The sequence below is a fragment of the Malaclemys terrapin genome, chromosome 3 (assembly GCF_027887155.1).
Source record: "Malaclemys terrapin pileata isolate rMalTer1 chromosome 3, rMalTer1.hap1, whole genome shotgun sequence".
Classification (NCBI taxonomy): Eukaryota; Metazoa; Chordata; order Testudines; family Emydidae; genus Malaclemys; species Malaclemys terrapin.
This window is the reverse complement of record NC_071507.1, coordinates 72,341,574-72,362,660: the sequence shown is the minus strand read 5'-3', so window position 1 is coordinate 72,362,660 and position 21,087 is coordinate 72,341,574. Positions and strand designations below refer to the sequence as shown.

Genomic DNA, 21,087 nt, shown 5'->3' with positions numbered 1-21,087 from the left:
AATTCAGCATTCTTTTGACAGCTTGCTTAAGACAAATTTCAATGTATTTGCAAACGTTTATGAAAATAGTATTTTTGATAGGTGGAATAACCCTCATCAGTGTTAGCTGAAATTGTGTATGTAGCAAGAGAACAATATGCTCCTTGGAGTCAATCAGGCATTTTTCTGAAACCTCAGGAAATATTATCACGTGTACAGGACTAATCCTATGCCTGATAATAAAGCATGGCCCTATGGCATACATTGGGATTCAAAACAGCCTGATATGCAGTTGCAAATTTGTCTGCGGATGGTCACTACTAGCTATAGATTTTTTAGATTCATGACAAGCTACCAGATGCACATCTAATGGTTTAATTCTCTGATTCTGTGGTCCTTAGGCAAAATTCCTGCTTTAGTTAATGGGAACTGAGTCTGTTTAAAAAGGTTTGTGTTTTAGCTATCAGGTATCCTCTCTAGCACGTGGATAGATAAATGTATCCTAGACAGGAAATCTTCCAGATAGATTCAGCAATATAGCTCTTGTTACTAAACATAATTAAGATGCCAGCTGCTACCAAATTGGCTCTCATAGGTTGGGAGGAGGGGAAGGAGGTTCATATTCTCATAGGCAGAGGAGCTCACCAGGACAAGTACAGAGCTCCTACAAAGCCATCAGAATGGAGACCTCCTTATATATTGAAATACACCTATTAATTGGAGTACCTATCTCTTCCCATCATATTGGAACCACTGTGGCTCCACACAATTGAATGGACTAGATGGGGGCTACAATCTGGGAAAGCTAATTTCCTTTATTTTCCAAACCAATAACCACCCTTCCTGGTTCCAAAGATAATAGCAGACTGAGAGCCTGGCAGAGTGAACAGCAGGCCCCGAGCAACCTATTACTGCCTGGGGAGTAGCCACTGCTACATGGTCTTGTCAGCTAATGAACCAAAATTAATGCAAAAGTAGAGTACTGCAGGAAATGCATAAGAAATCGCTCTGTATATCCCTGGATCAGATTGGACCCTGAGTCACTCAACTTTCACTGGAGTTGAGTTCCAAGCCCTGTTACTTTTCCCCTGACTGAAAAACCTTAGAATGAGGAGTTTGCTGACAAAGACTAAGTTTTGGAGCTAAGATACCTGCAATCTGTCAAAACAGTTCTCAAAAAGAGAGGCTCTTTTAAACAGGAACTTTTAAAAGTGCACTGTTCCAAAATCCCAACAGAAATAAGTATCCTTATATTTGTGAAATAACCTCTCAGAAATTACATGGTAAACTAGAATATGCCATACAAAATGCAGATGCTGTCTCAATGTCTTTTTTGTACATGCCATAGCTATCATGTACTACTGATATGCTCTAGTTGAACACAGAAGCATTTTGATATCTATCTTCAAAGTACAGTATAACCAATAGCAGTTTTGTAAAAACAACTTTGTTTAAAATAAGACTGAAAACTAGTGATTTTGGATGCCCATCCTTAAAAGGATCTGGTTTTCAGAAACGGTCACGAACCCACTTTCAGAAAATCAGACCCACTGTCTTAAAATGGCTTAAATTGGCATCCAAAAATCACTCATCACTTTTGAAAATCTTAGCCTATAGTACTTAGCTGACTTGTGCAAAAGTGGTGTGTGAAGAAATAAGTGAAGAATATAACTCTGATATCTAAGATTGTCTCCACCCTAGAATGTGGGCCTTTCAACTGAAGACCGTTCAAGTTTACAATGGGAAAATCTGTGAGCACAAGAGGTGAAGAATGAGAAAAGAGGATTTATATGTAACTATGTCTTAGTAGAAAGCCACAGAGCAGGCATAGATAGAGTGGGCTGATGTTCTGCAGTCTGCTTGGTTAATATAACTCAATCCCAAATGCTTAACTATAATATCCTATTTGTAGGTCAGCCCTAAGTTTGTGTGGTGGTTTTGTGATGGTAGTAAATTCTTCTAGAGGATATAATGAGATCACTATAGTTGAAACCTGGCCTTTGTAGGGGATAAGATAATGCAATAAGCCTCTATTCTGCCAGGGAGGAATGCCTGGGTCTATATTTAAGATGTGAGCACAAACAATAGTGATCACAGCTAAATGTCTTTTCGTCAGTCAGTGTGAAATGAGTCAAGTTCTCAGTGGACAGGTGTCAACAACACAAAAACTAATTGGTACTTGCGAGGCCAAGAATTCAATATCTGTGATGATTGAACTACCTGTTCACTCTAGAAATGACTCTGTTAGGCCACTATGCCATGGCATAGTGAGAGAATGGAATGTGCAAGGCTGCACCTGGTCTATTTACAAAAGGACATGAACTTCAGAAAATTTAGAACTGTCAATTTTCAACTTCTTTTTGAGCACTAAATTCACATTTAGACAGATGCCATGGTGGACATGACAAAGTCAGAATTCCACTTTAGAAGTCACTAACATGCAATGTGTAAGTGAAACTCTTCCTATTCAATAATTTTGGAAGTCTGGAATGCACCTGTTTTTAAAGTGGCAGGTATTTGTAAACATACAGCCTGGCTATTCTGTTCTTTTTCATGTGTGTCTAGATTATACAGTCTTCTTTCTACAGTTATGGGGTGGGGGGAGATAATAGTATGTGCAAAATTCAGATTAGCTGTAATTTAGAGTACCTTCAGATTAAGATAGTCAGTCAGGTTTTATTTATATATACATATAGTTAAATGATTTTGTTTTTATGTGGAAATTGAACAAAATGCATTAAAATATCAGATTCCATCAGGCAATGCAATAGGCAATTCAAGGAGGAAGAAAATTCTAGGGGAAAGTAATTATGTGCATCAGTGATTCTGTGGTGTAAACACTGGCCCAGCTTCTAGATGCAGCCTTAAAAGTATTTCTTAATTTCTGGAACAACTCTATGTGGGCGTGTGGTTGTATTTGTGTGAATGGTGTGTGTGTGTGTGTGCGTTGTTTTTGTATTTTTAAAGCGCAGAAAATTTAGCAGTCATAATTGAATGGATATATTAAAAAAGACAAGCCATTAACACTTCCAGAAAGGAAATGAAAATGATTTCAACTATAGATAATAGTGCATTTATCCTGGCAATGTATACTTATGGTTTTAATGTGTGGTGTTTTTTGAAGATGATGATCTGATTATAGCTTTTTCACATAGATCTCTACAGTGTATTTTATATTTTGGAAATGTATTTAAATACAAAAAATGTAAAAAGTTGTAGCCATTGGAAGTCAGTGCAATATGTGAGAAAAAGGATGGTAAATTGAATGGAATTTTTAAATTGCTTAAGTAAATGTAATGGTAAACTCTCTGGATGAGGTCACATGCAAAACAAACACTGGCAGATGCATAGGGTTTTTTTTTAAGTGTCTGAAATACCTGACTGATGTAGATAACATTATGCTAGTAGGGTTCTGTCCTATCATGGCAAGCACTGGGTTTACTTTTAAGACCCTGATAATGTGCCTAGCATCATACAAAACAAGTACCGGTAAATAGTTCCTATTCTAGTGAGTTTGCAGTCTAATTGCATCTTGCACCCACAACATCCCTCCATTGCACAAGCATTTCCACTGTTAATAGCATTAGTGAAATCAGTCATAAGTGATCAGCTAATCCACCACCAAATGGGTTGTCTACTAAAGGTGAACTATAGCTGAAGATAAAATAAAATAATATTGGGAAGTTTGGAAATCTTATAAAGGGGTTGCTTATTGGAGGTAGACTGTAGAGCAGATGCATATTTTTTTGTGCACACACCTACCTATATCTCTGTATTTTATAAGTGTGTCAAAGAATTTCTGATAAGAATTTGAAATATGGTTATTGGCTTTCTAACTACTTCTATGATTGTTTACAGTAATTGCTGTATCTTTTTACAACATTATTAAATCACCAAAGAAAAACTCTGTCTTCTTTCCAGCAGCTTGCACTGATAGAATACATCCTGTGTTTTATCAGACTTCCATAAACTGTCTCTAAAAATTACTTAACATCTTTCATATTTTACTTTGTCTTTTTAAAAAATGTAAATACTAGTTTCAGAAACACTTATCACTACAAAAAATCGTACTTCATAATAATACTTGTTTCTCATGTGGGTGAAGTGAACATTCAAGATAAGAGCAGCATCAAAAATTACACTTCTGTTACTAATGCTATTTTTTTAATAAATCAGACAAATCAAGAATACTGGTGTGTCTTCAGAATTAATAAAGAGAGTGGAAAAAACATGTTTTGGATGTTCCATCTTTTGGATAACTTCCTAGACAAAGACCTAGCTGACTTCTAAATTTCCTGATATTGTGATGTGGCCCCCATGCTATTCAGATTTCTCGGATGTCTGGATGGTCACAGATGCCTCCAGTGTGTCATTAAAGCTATAATTTTCCCTTCTCTGTAAGGTTTTGTTTTTCCTTACAAATTAGGAGTGATGACACACAATGTTCAAATAAGTCAAGGCCTTTCTTTGAAGATGTTTCTATATTTTCTAAACAGCTTGCTTAGACCCTTCTGGCAGCAGGGAGGGGATGTTGAGACACATTTCTCTGATTCCTTTATAGCTTTCCTGATTAATTGTCAAGAGTTTTCTTTCTGATAATAAAAGTTACCGAAAAGGGGTATAGGCTATAATAACTACCCTACACAAGTAAATTTCCACGCAGAAGGTCCCAGTCTTTGAGCTTGCTTTTGGTAAATGTTATAATCACTTCAGGAAACAAACTTTCTACTTTCAAGCATTAACATCTGACATACTAAAAGCACAGTAAGCAGAGACTGCAGGTTTTCCCCTATTCCCTTTTCATGGAAACCATCTTTTTGGCCAGGACTTCACACTAAAACTGCCTTTCTGGACATGATTGATACTTAATAAGGGGAAAAGGTGCTGGAGGAAAAAGGGACTAGTATCAATAAGAGGATGAAATTGGTGGGATATGGTAGTGGAGAGATAAAATGGCATAAGGTCAGTAGTGATGTGGGGAAAATACATTGATGCTAGTTTGAGATGGTCCCTGGGTGTGGTATAAAGACAAGGTTATGCAGATGGGGGAGCTGGAGATGGTGAGGTGGAGATAAGGTAGAGCATGTTATAGAAGTAGGTGGTAAGGGGATTGAGATGGGGAGGATGATGGTGGAAGGAGATAAAGTGGTGTGGGTGGAGGTTTGAGTTAGGAAGTGAAATGAGGGGAAAGATGATTGTAGGTAGGTGGATGGTAGCAGGCTTGTGGGGAATGGAAGTGGGGTGAGGTGGGTCAGGTGGAGAATGGGGGTGGGGAATAGGGGCGAGGGGTGGGGAATGAGTGGGGGTGAGGTGGGGAACGGGGGTGTTAGTGGAGGGTGGAGGGCGGTGAGGTGGATGGGGAATGTGGGGGGAGGCGGTGATGGGGGAGCTGGGGGCGTGCGGTCTCCTCCCCTTCCCCTTACCGAAGAGGCTGTTGCTGAACCCGTCCCAGACGCAGCCGGGCGCGTCCCAGACCCAGCGGCTGCGGAGGCAGGACACGAAGGTGAGGGTCCCCCCGCAGAGCGAGACCAGCAGGTCGCTGAGGCTGATGTTGAGCAGGAAGAGGTTGGTGGGGGTGCGCAGCCGCTGGAAGCGGTAGTACAGCACCAGCACCAGCAGGTTGTTGCACAAGCCCAGGATGCCGATGGTGGCGATGAGCAGCGCCAGGAGCTCGTAGGTGCTGGGGCTGAAGAGGGGCAGGTCCTCCCGCTGCTCCTGCTGCCCCGGGCCGGGCGCCTGGCTGCTGCTGGCGCTGCTGCTGTTCCCGGAGTACATGGCTCCGGGGCTGGCCGCCGGCTCCCCGCTCACATGCGGAGGCTGCCCACGCCCAGCGCGGCCCCGGGTCCAGCAGCAGTTCCCTGTCGACTCCTCATCCCACCGCCGGCTGCTGCCGCTGCTGCAGGCACCAATGAGAGCGAGAGGAGGAGCTGCCACCTCCCCCCGCCCCAGGCCGGTCCCTAGTGGCCCCCCAGCCAGCGCCGAGCCCCGTGCGCTGCGGGGTCAGACTGGGGAGTGCGGGCTGCGGGGCGGTGTTTGCTAGGGGCGGGTCAGCGGGGCTCCCTTAGCTGTAGGCACGCACAGTACGAGCAGGGCTAGGCACCGCTGGCAGCGCATGAAAACCGCCCGGCGCTGCCGCCCAGACCCAGCTCCCCGTTCAAACACGCGGCAAAATCTGGCCTTCTGAGCGGGGTTTTAAAGCTACTCAGCGCGGATGCTAATACTTCTCGCTTGCCGGTCCTGCAAACACCTCCCACCTGCCCAGCTTTCTGATTTCACTGGGGGGACTGGCCAGGGCAGTCAAGTGAGGTGCACGCAGGGGCGGGAGCTATTTTATAGCTGGGTCAATGGGTCCAGTTCTCTTTGTGCCTTCCGTGTGGAAAACATGAACTGCTTGGAGAGAAATTCATTCTGTCTGCTGGGGGGAGAGAAATGCTTTATGCCATTGGCCCTTGCCTTTGAAAATCTAGGGAGCACCTCATTTTATTTAATTTTCGTTAGAAGTGCAGGCAAACGGAAACAATTGTTTAAGCAGTATAGATGTCATGCCAAATATGTCCTATCACAATGGAGGAAAGAAAAAATGAGACAGAGAAAAGGAACTTCACAAATAATGTAGTGTTTAGGTATAATTCTGGGCTTTAGGAGGTAATGCAGGGTCTCATTGGCATACCTCTGGTAACTCTGTTAGGTCCTGATCCTGCAAAGGCCGAGGAAGGTGTTTAGGATTTTGCACTGTGAGTAGTTTGGTTGAAGTCAATAGAACTACTCAGTGCATAAAGCCAAATGTGTAAGTCTTTCCTGGTTCTGGGTCTTGTGTAGCACGTGGGTATGTCTATTTGAGTCGTCTGTAGAACTCATACTCATCCATTTAGTCTTTATATTATAGATGTGGTATATCTGTCTAACTGGTGCTTTATAATGGCACTGTGTTATCTGAAAGCCACTTCCTTTCCTCATTCATATTTATAGTATTTTGTAAGAGATTTCTGCTTTTGTAGGATTTATTTTAAAAAAATAAAGGTAGTAATTGAAATCTCCTTTGTGAATAATCAGCTTGAGGGAACATCCGTCTAAATAAATGAGATTGGGTAGGTGAATTTCACTTTGATTATATTATCCTGCCTTTCAATTTTCCAGTGTCACAAGCAAGAGTCCAGTTTGGTCACCCCATATGTCAACCAGCTCCCTCCAAAATGTAAAATTTATTGTTTTGCATGTACAAACATTGGGGCTGATTTGTACTCCATCATGCAAAATTTCTGTTGGGGGAAGGAATGTGGGATTAAGCATGTTTTCTATAGACCTCTGTTATACAGTTCACAATTTTTTTTCTGTCAATTTTAGAGTAGCAAACAGAGAAAATAGTAGGTGTGTGCTGTATAGAGGTAAATTGGGCTGAGCCAGTCTGCCTTTCTCTAGGGCATGATTTTAAACTCATTTCTTTAACGGGGTTCTGATTCATAACTCATTTGTGGAATAGCCCTGGCTGCATGTCCTGGGAAACAAGCCATACCTGGATTATTTTTCCATTTAAATATATGCAGCCTTATTACTGAGGGGGGTAGACTGAGAACTTGGTTCTTCAAGGGACTGGCCATATTTATAAATGACATTGTGTTTGTGGGGTGGTTGCCTTAGAAATACATACAAAATATTAATGAGGATTCTTGGTTTGTCATGGCAAATTATATGGAGCAGAAAAGGCAATCATTTTAATAGTAGACAGTGCTAAGAATCACAGGTCACATTATTTTAATTAAAATAGCTTACAATTTGCAAACAAAAAGTGTTCAAAGCCCATTAAATAACATTTAGTCATTAGCTAGGTGGGAGGGATAGCTCAGTGGTTTGCACATTGGCCTGCTATACCTACCGTTGTGAGTTCAGCCCTTAAAGGGGCCACTTAGGGATCTGGGGCAAAATCAGTACTTAGTCCTGCTAGTGAAGGCAGGGGGCTGGACTCAATGACCTTTCCTGGTCCCTTCCAGTTCTAGGAGATCCCCATTAATTTATTTAGCTGAAAACAATTTAAACCATCTATACCAGTCCCTGCTAGTTCAGGCCCCACCTTCATCTCTACTTTCCTAATTCAGCCTTGGCAAAGGCAGCAGCAGTAGCTGTCTTTTTAATATCAACTATATACATGTGCCATGATTTTTTCCTAAAAGCAGGATTCATGATCTCTTTCTGCTCCTCCAGTAATGGACAACTAGCCCTAATTATGAATTGTCTTGTTCCCTTTTAAACTCTGGACTTTGTGCAGGGTGTAACTTGTCAGCTTTGAAAATTCTGATCTTCAGTTACCACAGAGCATGTGTAAAAATAGCAATGACAGTATGAAATCATGGGATCCATGGGTCTTGTGACAGCCATGTTGAAAATGCAGACGTAATAGTACAAATGTTGGTGTAGCTAGTATAGAACAGATGTAAGTCAGAGAGCAAAATAGTCCATGTAATGCTGGGCACTGTCCAAGTGCTGGATTCTGGGATGCACTTAGGGGTTTTTTATCCCACTGAACAGGTTTTTATTATCAAACACCTGGGAATGAGCAACAGGAAGCTCCCTGGGGAGGCCTTCTGGATTTCCAGAAAATGAGAGCGAGCAAGAAAACTAATAAGTGGAACTGGACAAAGATCACATCTCAACACACATAATTTTGCAATTCTTCCTTCCAAATTGAAATAGATCCACAGATATGCAGCTGGGCTAAGGTTTGACCTGATAATGCCTAAATTATTAATCTTGTCAAACAGGGAATAATTTGTAATTGTTCTATAATGCTGCTTCTGTAGGTCTCCATGTTATTTACAAAGGAATGAAGTTATCATCATTATCTTCATTTTGCAGAGGGGGAAGACTGGGGCACAAAGAAGAGAAGTGACTTCCCTGGGTGTTACAGCAGGTCTGTACACAGAACAGAACACACACTCCTGACTCTCAGTCCAATGTCCTATTTACTAGAGCATATAAAGCCTCACCAGAAAGCAGATCCAAGGCAATTACAATATGGATCATCTCATTAACTCTTTAGCCAATCCCATTCACAAACTTTCAGGCTGTTGTAAAGCTACAAGAAATATATTTTAGAAGAGATACATCCATTTTCATTACCCTGCTCTCTTTCCTATTAATTTATTTGTTGGCCAACCTCTGCTTGTCTTACTCGTGAGCAAGTAAATGGGAATACAGCAGAAAGACTTCACCCTGAATGTTATAGTTGCAGGAAGGGAGAAACGACACATTATTTGGAGCTCCGGAAATGAATTGGTGTGTAGTATTATTGCAATGATTATTAATTGAATTCCACTGAAAACAGCTAGGGATTACAACATCCTGAATGTGAACTCAGAGAACAAATATGTGTACAGTTGAGCTTTTAGTCAGATGGAAACAGTTGAAGATGAGATACAAGCTCTCTGGGCCTCAATTATAAACAGGGTCCCTGAAATTCACCAGTGTTTCATGGATCATTTCTGCAGCAGTGTTTTTATAGATTTGTTGTCAGTTATGCATCACTTGCATGTGCTGGCAGAATCCACTGACTATAAATTTTCAGAAAACCCCACATGTTATGTGCATGTAAAGAAAGTTACACAGTTCCAGCCAACTAGCACATAAGCAACATTTAATGATTGTAATGTCAGCAGGTGGTTTGAAATATGTTTCGGAATCTCAGTGCTGCATGTTTGGTTCTGCAGCTGAGGAAGCTGAGGTTGCAACAGTGAAGTCACTGTATGACCTTTGGCATGCTGGGAAATATAAGCCAAGACTCCCGATTCCCAGACCTCTACTTTAGACACAAAGCAATAATGGTTATCCCCAAAACAGAATGGGATTCTGTGATTCTCAGTTGGGGGCTGGGAGTGGAGAGAGGCATGTTTTAAAACAGACTTCCCTGTTTGTTCATTCTCCTGCACTCTGCTTTCTGTCTTCATCACCCTCTTCTCTTCCATTTCTTCTTCCCCTTCATTTTCCTCCCAACAGTCTTCTAGTTTTGCAGACTCTCACTTGTTCTTCTCCCCATTTCAGAAACACTGGATAAGCCAGCGGTAAGAAGAGCCACAGTTAAGAGATTGCTGTCAGTGTTTCATACATTCCATTTCAGGAATCAGACGAAGCTGGTTTCTGAAGCCTGCTCTGAATTCTGAAAATCCAGGGGACTCTGGTTATAACAAAGTAGTCATAGCATTCTGTGCAGCCAGCCCATAGTACTGTTTAAAAATGATTACCATCTTCAGCTTCTTAACTAGGATTGTTACAGCCGTCTCTTAGCATTTGTTTTCTTCCTTGTTCTCTTAGCCATTCTTTAGCCTGAAAGGCAGATGAAAGCCCAGTGATTATTCACCGTGTCTATATATAGCTACAACATATATCAATAGAGCAGGGGAGAAACTTAAGGACAGAGGAAACTTTTTGTCTATTCACTACCACTGGGAAGTAAAACAGTGTTTTTAAGCAGCTATATACATGTTGCTAATGCATAACATTAATGTACATTTTTATTAGTAAAAGGTACAATTTTATGGCTTACTCCTGCATAACTGTAATCCCTAATCATGTAAACAAATCCCATTTTAAGGGTTTGCAGAATCAGGTCTTAATTTTTAAATAATAATCTGTGTAAAGTGGGCACATTTAAAGAACATTCAGAAGTCAGGATACGCAACACTAGTAATCCAAAATACTCAAGGTAGTGACAAGGCTGAGAAAAGAATTTGGTGTCAGCCCTATTCATTTAAATGACCATATCCTTGCACAGCTGAAAGGGGCTTCTGGACCCCTGTGTTCAGAGTGCGTAGGTGAAAGATAGCTCAGCCCCCAAATGTTGGTTTAGTAAAAAACAAGCCAGTGAAGTATGGCCTAGATGTTGTTTCGATAGAAATTATTTATTTTTAAAGGAATAAAGTTCCTTAGCCATTTTTTCAACCCCACATTCTTGCTAATGTGACAATTAGGAAATCAAAATGATTAGAAATGGACTCATCTGTCTTCATTGCGCAAACAGAGTGAAACACACAATAGAAGGTGACAGCATAAATAGTGCATAAGAAACAAGATTTTTTTAAAATTGTCCTTTAATAATTCAAGGCATCATTAGTGACACAGGGAAGAACCTGCATTTAAAGAACAAGGAGCCCAATATTGCTGCCATAAACATATACATTGAAATCAATGGGCAGGAAAGTGAGCCCATGTGAATTTTAACTTAATAGTATCCCCTTAGGGTTAGTGTAAAACCCTTAAGTTTGCATTTCCTAACTCTTGACTGTTTTCGAATGGTGTAGAATCTCACAGTAATGATGGAGAATGCCAGTGAGAGCAATTGATTTTTTGCAAATAACCCAGACCCTAATCCTGCAATTGCATTCTTTGGGGCAAACCTTTGTACATGTACTAAGAGCCATTGACTTCTGTCCTACCCCCAGAAGACACCAGATGTGACTAAATATTGAGAAACTAAGAAGATGGTTGTCTGGAAGCTCAAAGGCAGAGGTTCCTGAAATGACATTAACTCTGCCATATTCTACATCTTGTGTATTTTATTTATTCATTTCACAGTACAAAAAAGGGAGAGTAATAAAAAATACTCTGCAATGTGGCCAAGTTAACATTACTGCCTTCTCAGTGTTACAGGGCTCAGACTATTAAGTTGTATACAAACTTAGGCTATGGAACAACATATTCTTGTTTGTCTCCCCCTTCTATTACTTGTTCCACTTAATCATTATGTCTTGCCTTAAATTGGACTATAAATTTCTCAGAGCTTCTCAGTATCTTCCTATGTATTTGTACGGCGCCTAGCACAATGGGGTCCCATCTGGGGCTTCTGAGCACTACCATAATGCTATATAGAGCTATATCTTAAACAATAAATCCCTTCTGTGGAAGAAGGCAAGAGAATAACAAAGCTTAACTCTTTTATAGAGAACTTGTCGTCCAAGGCTGTTCAAATTCTTTACAAAGACATGTAACATTTTGCGTATATTACAAATGGGGAAACAAAGGCTCAGCCCAAGGCCACACATGAGTCAGTGGCAGGACTGGAAACATAACTCGGGAGTCATGAAGTCTTAATGCAAAGCAATATACAAGATGCACAATCCTAAAAGCCACTGTAATTCAGGTACAACAGGCAAGAATTCCAATGAAAAAGGGAGAGCCCAGTTGTTCTCTGGTGTGGTTCCTGCCCAGAGAACTGTGTGCAATAGAATCTGGGGTACAGTAACCCAGAATTGTGCCACAGCATCACAGCTGGAGAACTATTGATGGGAATAGCGGGTAGGTTTCCTGGATCACTTCTTACCTCTTGCAGGTGCTGATGTTATCTGCCTCCCCAGTGCCAAACACTCTCCCTTCTTACATTTAACCTCCACTTCCATTTTCCATTTGCAAAGCCATCTCTAGCAATGATATTGCTCAAGTAGAGATAGCACAAGTCAATGTCAGTAAGCTTCCGACGTCCTTTGAGGGTGCAGGTGGGTGCTAAACTACCAACACTATTCAGTACAACCGTCCATCTTAAATATGTGATGCAGTCAACAAGTTCTGTTGATGAGAAAGCCAAAAGGGACAGGCTTGTGTAGAACATTCAGAGGAAGTGTACAGGAGGGGGTTACAATAGTTGAATGATTTTTTAAAAAGTGGTAGGTGACCCTCTGCGTATTTTGAGATATGTAAACTATGAAGTTGTTGTTAACATCTACCCTTAGTAAAATCACTAGTATTTGTAGCCCATCAGTTTGACTGAGATTACTATGTGGTTTAAAAGTTATGGCAAGAATGGGCATTCAGATATGATGTGATTCTGCAAAGTAACAAGTGCCTTTCAGCTTTCCGGGCATTCAGATTGCTCAGCACCTCACAGAATCAGACCTATGACTACTAAGGTCGAGAGGAACGCAGTGTGATCATGGCAAGCCTGGATGCAATGTGACAGTTTACAAAGTCAGGGACAAATCCTGCTCTCCCATGTAGTTCTGCTGATTTCAGTGAAACTGTTCACATGAGTAAAATGAGCAGGATTGGGTCCCCAACATATTCTTTCCAATTTACCAGTTGGTTCATGCATGTTGCCTCCATGAAATTGTGTAGTCACTTGCTTGACATTAAATTGTTTCCTTCATTGTAAGATTCAAAACTGCCACCAGGCTGATTTTCGCAAAGTTTTTTTTTTTCAAGTTAATTTAATGTTCCAGATTTAGAACAATGGGGACTGAAATCTGTTATAGCCTGTAGCCATAGAACGGGTAGCAACAGAATGAACTTTGCTGCACTGTTAATCATTGTACCTCAACCCTGACCTGGAAAGACCACTTTGATGGGGCACTGTCCATGCACATCAATCCCAGTAAAATAAGCCAGTTAGCCTGAATAAATAATGGAAAAGCAATGGAAAAGATGATACAGGATTAAACTGATAAAGAATCAAAGGAGAGGTATATAGTTAATACCAGTCAGCATGGTTTTATAAAAAATAGGTTTTTGTCAAACAAACCTGATTTCATTCTTTGAGATTGCAAGTTTGGTTGATAAAAAGTAATTATGTCAATGTAATAGACTTAGACTTTTGAAAGCTGTTTGATTTAATATTACATAACATTCTGACTAAAAAATTAACACTATACAATATTGATAGAACACATGTTAAATGGATTAGGAACTGACTACTGACAGATCTGAAAGTAGTTGTCATTGGGGAAAAGAAACATCACTAAATGGGGATGTTTCTGGTGGGGTTCCATAGGAACTGGTACTACACCCAATGCAATTCAGCATTTTCAACAATGATCTGGAATTAAACATAAAATCACTGGTACTAAAATTTGAAGATGACACAAAGACTGGCATAAAGGTAAATAATGATGAGACCAAGGGCAGTCATACATAGTGTCCTGGATTGCTCTGCAAACTGGCCCGTTCAAACAAAATGCATTTTAATACAGCCAAATGCAAAGTTATTCATCTAGGAACAAGGAATGGAGGTGTGTATCCTGGAAAACACTGACCCTGAAAAGGATTTGGGGCGTCATAGTGGCCAAGCAACTCAGCATGAGCTCCCAGTGTGATACTGTGGGGGGAAAAAAGGATTAATGTGATTCTTGGATGTACAAACAGGGAAGTAGTGAATGGGAGTAGGGAGGTGATTTTTACTTCTGTCTGTGGCATTGGTAAGACTGATAATAGAATACTGCATACAATTCTGGTGTCCACATTTAAAAAAAAACATGGAAAATTTGGAGAGGGTGAAGAAAAAGCCACAAGTTATTCAAGGACTAGAGAAAATGCCTTACAGTAAGAGACTTACCTAAATCTGTTTAGATTCAATCTAAAAAAGATTGAGGGGTACCTTGGTTAGTATCTATGCACCTTCATGGGAAGACAATAGTGGGTATTAAAGGGTTCTTTAAGATAGAGGCTTTAAAAGTGCACAATATCGTATTACTTAATCTGCAAATACATTTTATTTTTAAACTAGAATAGAAAAAAATTACACTTAAGATATTATGGTAGTTTTGTTAATACTTTTGTGCATGGTTGTTTTGTGTGTGTTACCCACATAAGGCAAGGTATGTTCTGTCTTCAGAATTTGCAAAGAGTCTGTTTCAATGACGTTACACCTCTTTTGTATTATGTCTTGCTGTTCCTTAAATCTCACTTGAATGGATTAAAGGTATCTGAAAAGCCCATTTAATGTTTGTACAGCACTTGGAAAATGCAAAGCATTGTAAATGCTAAATAGGATTAATACAGCAGAACCTCTGTACTATTGCACTAATGAATGATGACTCAATGCATTCCATAACTGGCAAGTAAGTCAACAAACAAATAATTTTTTAAACAAAGCTAATGCCTCACAATGTACTTTGCTATAATTGAGTTATAGTTCAGTTTTATGTATGATCTCTACTATTATATATTATGTGTACGATGAGTATAATAGTCAAGTAAATGTAAAGCAGCATTTTGTAAAAATAAATCTTAGTAACGCAAGACTTGTCAAAGATTTAGCAGTGTGCTGTACAGAAGTGGACAGGAACTGCTGCTTTGGTACACATTATAAAGTGCAAAGATGACTGAGTAAGGATGAATGAGGTTTTACTGTAACTGTTTCATAGGTGGGATGTTATTCTGTTTTATAGATAAGTTTAGCAACTTGATAAGTTCATACAAGAAGTAAGTGGCAGAGCCAGGAATGGACCTCACTCCCCTGACTAACCATTGGACCATGCTGTGTCCCTTAGCACCATTGAGAAAATGGTAAGACTTTGCAATGTATACATGTGGTCAAACACTAAGTCTTTTGACTATTTCATATTAACATTGTAGTGGGGGAAAAACAACACTTAATTTACTCTACCCCAGGGGGAAATAGAAAGGAAGATCTTTTTTTTTTTAAGTCTAGAAGGGGCTCAGAAGCTACCATGGTGGTGGGTGCAGTGTGAGACCCTGAATAGAATGCAATACAGTCTAAAGCACCAAACCTGCCTCGAAGTGGGGAGCCACACTGAAGTCAATGGGGCTCCATTTGGGAGCAAAGTGGTGACCATATGCAACCAGTTGCAGGAAAGGCCTATGGGCCCAGTCATGCTCCACTGAAGAAAATAACAAAGGTCCTATTGACTTCAGCAGGAGTAGTACAGGATCCCAAAGGCACAAACCAGTACAATAATATAATAATACCTAGCTCTCATGTAGCACTTTGGTTTGAGATCAGCTGATGAAAATCAATTAACAAACAGAATGGCTTATGGGTGTTACCCCTGGTATATGTCCTGGAACATTAGGTGCATGTGATGGAGGTGTTAAACCCCACAATGTCAGTGATAAGGTTAAGTGGAGCTGGACAGCCCACTTAGCCCATTCTGAGACCTGGAAGGGAAAGAGGTAATTAAGGATTAGACCCAGGTGGGGAGAATCAGACTGGATGGTGTCTATAGAGGAAGAACAAATATAAAGGGAAGGACTGAGAGCGGAGAGCTACAGTGAGGTACATATCTTGGGGCTGGCTCTGAGAGAAGAAGGGTGAAAAGGTTCCAGGAAAATGACAGCGAGGCTGGAAACTGTCAAGAAGAGGCTTCTCAGCAATAGACTGTCGAGAAGCCGCACAAGAAGTCAGGCTTCCCAAGAGAGAGGCTTGGAAAGCATAATTCTGGGAAAGGGGCCTGTAGACAAACGTAGGAAGGAGCAGGTCTTAGTTGGTTAAACACAGATTCCCAGGACTGAAACCAAGAGGAGAGAGTGGCCTGGGTTCCCCTACCATCTCCAGAAAAGGGGGATAGGAACCCTGAGAAGAGGAAGCAAAAACTATAGAGCCCAGGCTGGGGCTCTGACTGGTGACCTGATACGGGGCCATGGGACTCTTTACTACCTTGCAAGGAGTAAAATTATGAACAAACTGGCTGGAGTTGTGAGAAGAGACCAACTGTCATACTGCCAAATTGATGTCTGGGGTGGGGGGAAACTGAAGTGGAGTCACTGTAATGTCATGCCCCGCCATGAGGGGATGCAGTGGCCAATAAGTTCACTCCATTACAGTGCTGAATTAAAAATACTTTGCAGAATGTGGTGGCTTGGCACACATTTGCTGAGAGTCTGTTCCCAGCATAAAGGGGTGACACTCCTGTGGTGGGCATTAGGCAAAAGGTGTGCAGCTCAGCTCAAGGCCCATTTAGTTGGCAGTTGCAGCAGAGGCCAAGAACAAGTGGGCTAATTAAAAGGAGTGTCAGCAGTGGTATTTGAGCTCACTACAAATTGCACTTAGGCCTCCAAACCGCTGTCCAGTCCTGACAATGTTGGATCACTACTGACCAGATCTGAACCAGTGACCTAGAATCAAATGTGTAATTGAGAAGCAGGTTTCAGGTACAGCTGGGTTTACAGATGAGGAAAGATAGTAAATACTATGACTATCGAACCTCAGAAGGAGAAGATTTACAAGGGAAGGAAATAATTAAGCGTATGAAGTCTGCGATGGCTACCACTCAGTACCATCGTTTTACTATATCCCATAGAACCAGGACCAGGGGTTCTCCTCAAGTCCACAGGAATATTTATGACAAATAAAAGGAATACTGCATCTGAACTTAGACATGAGCAATCTGAGTTTAGTACAGCAGAGAAATTTAAAAGAGTATCTGAATAATGTAACAACCAATACCATGTGTAGGTAGGGGGAAGCTGATTGCTATGTGTCTGGAGGGTATCTTCCCCTCACCTCCTTCCCCTCCCTGACCAATGATATCACTGCACAAATAATTAGGTGGATTATATATTTTTTTCACATTCTGCTAGATCATCTGATATAAACCAGTGCTAGAGATAGGAGAGAGAGCATGATGTCCCATTGGTCTAATTTGAGACAGAAAATCTTGTTTTCCTGTGTATGTTTGTAACAGGGTGACTTGCCCTGGTGCTGGAGAGCCTGAGGCCAAGCCAATCCTGATTACAGAGCCCCACCTCAGGGGAATTGGGTGATTTCCTATAAAGAGTAGAAGGTGGCTGTGATAAGGGAGGGAACTAGAGGGAGGGGGCTTCTGCAGGGAAGACCATGAGAATTGCTCCAGCTGGAAAGGGCTGGGAGTAGCTTGCTAAGGCAGGAAGGACTGTGACCAGACCAGGGGATTGTGGGCTGTACCCAGCTGGAGGGAAGATTTTTGTGTTGAGTTTTGAACTTTAATAAATCAACCCCTAAGGAGGGCTTTTGTAGGTGAAGTGGAAAAGCCCTCTGTGGAGTTTATTTGGAGATCCAAGAAGGGAAACTGAGGTGAAGAGCTGCATGCAGGGCTGCCATGAGGCTGCCAGGGGGCACCATGAGATGGCCACTCATCTACAATGGTATAAAACAAAATAGGTGAAAAGGCATTTCAAAGAAAAATGCCCCAGTCCATTTGAAAAAAGCCCTGCTCTCCTATGAGGCTCAGGGCTTCTGTACTGTGGGGACTGCTGGATGGAAGAGAGAGCTAATAGGGAGCTGCTGCATGTCATTTTCTCCACCCCACTAGTGAACTGTCCTTAGATAAAACAAGGAAAGTTTTGCCTCTTCTCTAAAAAATGACATGACATTTTGGTTTTAAAAACATCCTTCCCCCTGTATGAAAAGCCACCTGCAAGTCACTCGTCCCCTCCTTTTCCCAAATGGAGAAAGGCTCTTCCTTAGCTCAGTTACTCTGTGCTCTGCACATGAGCTTGTGCAGCTGAAGTGTGAAATTAATACCCACCAGAAGGAAGAAGGAAGGGAAGCTCTGCTCACAGGGGTTGGAAGGAAGCCCTAGAACCCCTAGAGGGAGAGAGGATCCTGACCAGGTAGCGAGAAGGGCAGAGAGTCCCTAGGTGCCCAGGAGAAGATGACCTCTGTCTGATACTGAGTGACTAGCAAAATCTGTCTTTATAAGCTCCTTGTGTATACACCTCTACCCCGATATAACGCGACCCGATATAACACAAATTCGGATATTACGCGGTAAAGTAGTGCTCCGGGGGGGGCGGGGCTGCGCATTCCGGCAGATCAAAGCAAGTTCAATATAACGCGGTTTCACCTATAACATGGTAAGATTGTTTGGCTCCTGAGGACAGCGTTATATCGAGGTAGAGGTGTATATGTTTTCTGCAAAGGAGGGAAGTGGGAGAGAAACTGCCATTCACCAACTGATCATTGACGTTGGCTCATGACCTAGGCTGGCTTAGTGATCAATAGAGACTCTGTGATGTAATGAAGGGTTATGACATCAGGAGTTTGCTGATAGGCTTGCCAGCAGGAAGTGCTTGTCAAGCCAATCATTGCTCACTTATTTAAGTGACACCTGGAATTAGGGTCATGCAGCTGCACCTCACACACCCTTGCATGCCAGTTTAAGATTTCAGGACCCAAAACAAGGATTGGGGGTGCTGTGAGGAGGAGGATTCTCCAAGCTGTCCTTCCCGCATGACGCACCTCCATGCCATCAATCGAAGATGTCTGACAGGCGGGATTCAGAAAAAGAAAAACTCAGTACTCTTTCTGATGTGGCAAAATTCAACTATGCCTTGAAGCAGTTTCAGACACTGATTGGAAAAACAGTCGCCCAGAAGAGGGAGGAAAGATTAGGGATGTACGTTAAAGATCAGGGTAAGAGGCATTGTCTTTCTGATTGAAAGGCTGTGTAATTTGGGAGTGGAGACTGGGTAGCTATGTGGGATGGCCAGGATTCTACAGAAGACCCAAACTGGCATACTGGCTAGGGCTCGCCTTCCCCATTTTTAAGGGAAATATGCAGATTGCTCTAAGAAAATATTTTCCCTGATAAGCTAAAACCTACAGCAGTCTTATTATGGCCAGATTCTGTAACTGAGCCATTTACCCACAAAAACATATTCTTCCTGACAGCATCCCCTCATAGTGATTCCCCATAATAGTACTTGATTAATCCTTACGTAGCGCTTTGTGCGTTGAATGAATCAAACACATGAACCAATTGTCCAAGTCAGTCCATTTATATTATCATAAGTAACTCAACGTCGTGTAGGTTGTTACCACTGCAGGCCAGCAACTTTAGGTGCACAAAAAAGTCAGCTTTATCACAGAACTCTCTTTGACCAAAGAATACTCCTGGGTGGTAGGTTAGCAGAATGCTCTCTTAACCCATGAGATTTTTGGAAATTAAGAAGGTTGACATTTTTTGGGCCAGGATGCTAGAACGAATTCAACAAGAAGATAGAGAAATTGAACATTAATGATGCTGAAGGTGAAATCAAACCAGGAACCAAATGTAGTATCATAGAAATGTAGGGCTGGAATGGACCTCAAGAGGTCATCTAGTCCAGCACCCTCTACTGAGGCAGGCTCAAGTAAATCTAGACAATCCCTGACAGGTGTTTATCTAACCTGTTCTTAAAACCTCCACTGATGGAGATGCCAACCTTCCTTGGAAGCCTATTCCAGAGCTTAACTACCCTTGTAGTTGGAAAGTTTTTCATAATATGTAACTTAAATCTCCTTTGCTGCAGATTACACCCATTGCTTCTTGTCCTACTTTCAGTGGACAAGGAGAACAATTCATCACCATCCTCTTTATTACAGCCCCTAATATATTTAAAGAATGTTATCAGGGCCCCCCTTTCCCCCAGTCTTCTTTCCTCAAGATTGAACAAGCCGATTTTTTTTAACCTTTCCTCAGATGTCTGGTTTTCTAAACCTTTTATCATTTTTGTTGCTCTCTTCTTGATGCTCTCCAATTTGTCCACATCTTTCCTAAAGTGTGGCACCCAGAATTGGGCACAGTACTCCAGCTTAGGCCTCACCTGTGCTGAGTAATGCTGGGAAATTGCCTCCTGTGTCTTATCCAAAACATTTTTGTTAATACACCTCAGAATGGTATTAGCCTTTTCACAACTGCATTACATTGTTAGCTTATGTTTAATTGGTGATCCACCATAACCCTCAGATCCTTTTCAGCAGTCCTGCCTAGCCAGTTATTCCCCAATTTGTAGTTGTTCATTTAATTTTTCCTTTCTAAATTAAGTATTTTTGTTTGTCTTTATTGAATTCCATCTTGTTGAATTCAGACCAATTCTCCAATTTGTCAAGGTAGTTTTGAATTCTAATCCTGTCTCCAAAGTGCTTGCAATCCCTCCCAGTTTTGTGTCATCTGCAAATTTTATAAGCATACTCTCTACTCCATTATTCCAAATCATTAATGAAAATATTGGCTAGTACTGGACCCAGGACTGACTCCTGCAGGACCCCACTAGGTACACCCTCCCAGTTTGACAGTAAACCTTTGAGTATGGTCTTTCAAGGAGTTGTGCACCCATCTTATAGTATTTTCCACTAGACCACATTTCCCTAGTTTGCCTATGAGAATGTCATGTGGGACTGTGTCAAAAGTCTTCCTAAAATCAAGATCTATCTCATCTACTGCTTCCCTCCTCCCTCCCACAATCCACTGGGCCAATAACCTTGTCAAAGAAGGAAATATGAGAAGAAACAATTTGCTAGTGTTCAACTCTGATGGATTTTTGTTTTGTTTTGTTATTTTTCTTCCAATACAGATGAAATAGATTATGATAAATTCTATGAGACAGTACAAACCCTCTTTGGTCCAGAAGTGAAGGATCAAGATGTTAAGA

At 41.3% G+C, this 21,087-nt stretch overlaps 1 protein-coding gene and 1 long non-coding RNA gene across 2 annotated transcripts in view; one reads left to right on the top strand and one right to left on the bottom strand.

Moving 5' to 3' along the window:
• OPN3 (opsin 3) overlaps positions 1–5,777 on the bottom strand; it is a 25,025-nt gene extending 19,248 nt beyond the window's left edge. Inside the window, exon 1 of the mRNA XM_054024503.1 lies at positions 5,403–5,777. Within this exon, the coding sequence (XP_053880478.1) occupies positions 5,403–5,754 (352 nt within the window). The 5' untranslated portion in view covers positions 5,755–5,777. The remainder of the gene's footprint in view (positions 1–5,402) is intronic.
• LOC128835119 (uncharacterized) lies at positions 5,407–21,087 on the top strand. Its single transcript, XR_008444576.1, has 3 exons — positions 5,407–5,482; positions 15,123–15,240; positions 21,010–21,087. It is a non-coding gene; the product is annotated as an uncharacterized LOC128835119 (long non-coding RNA).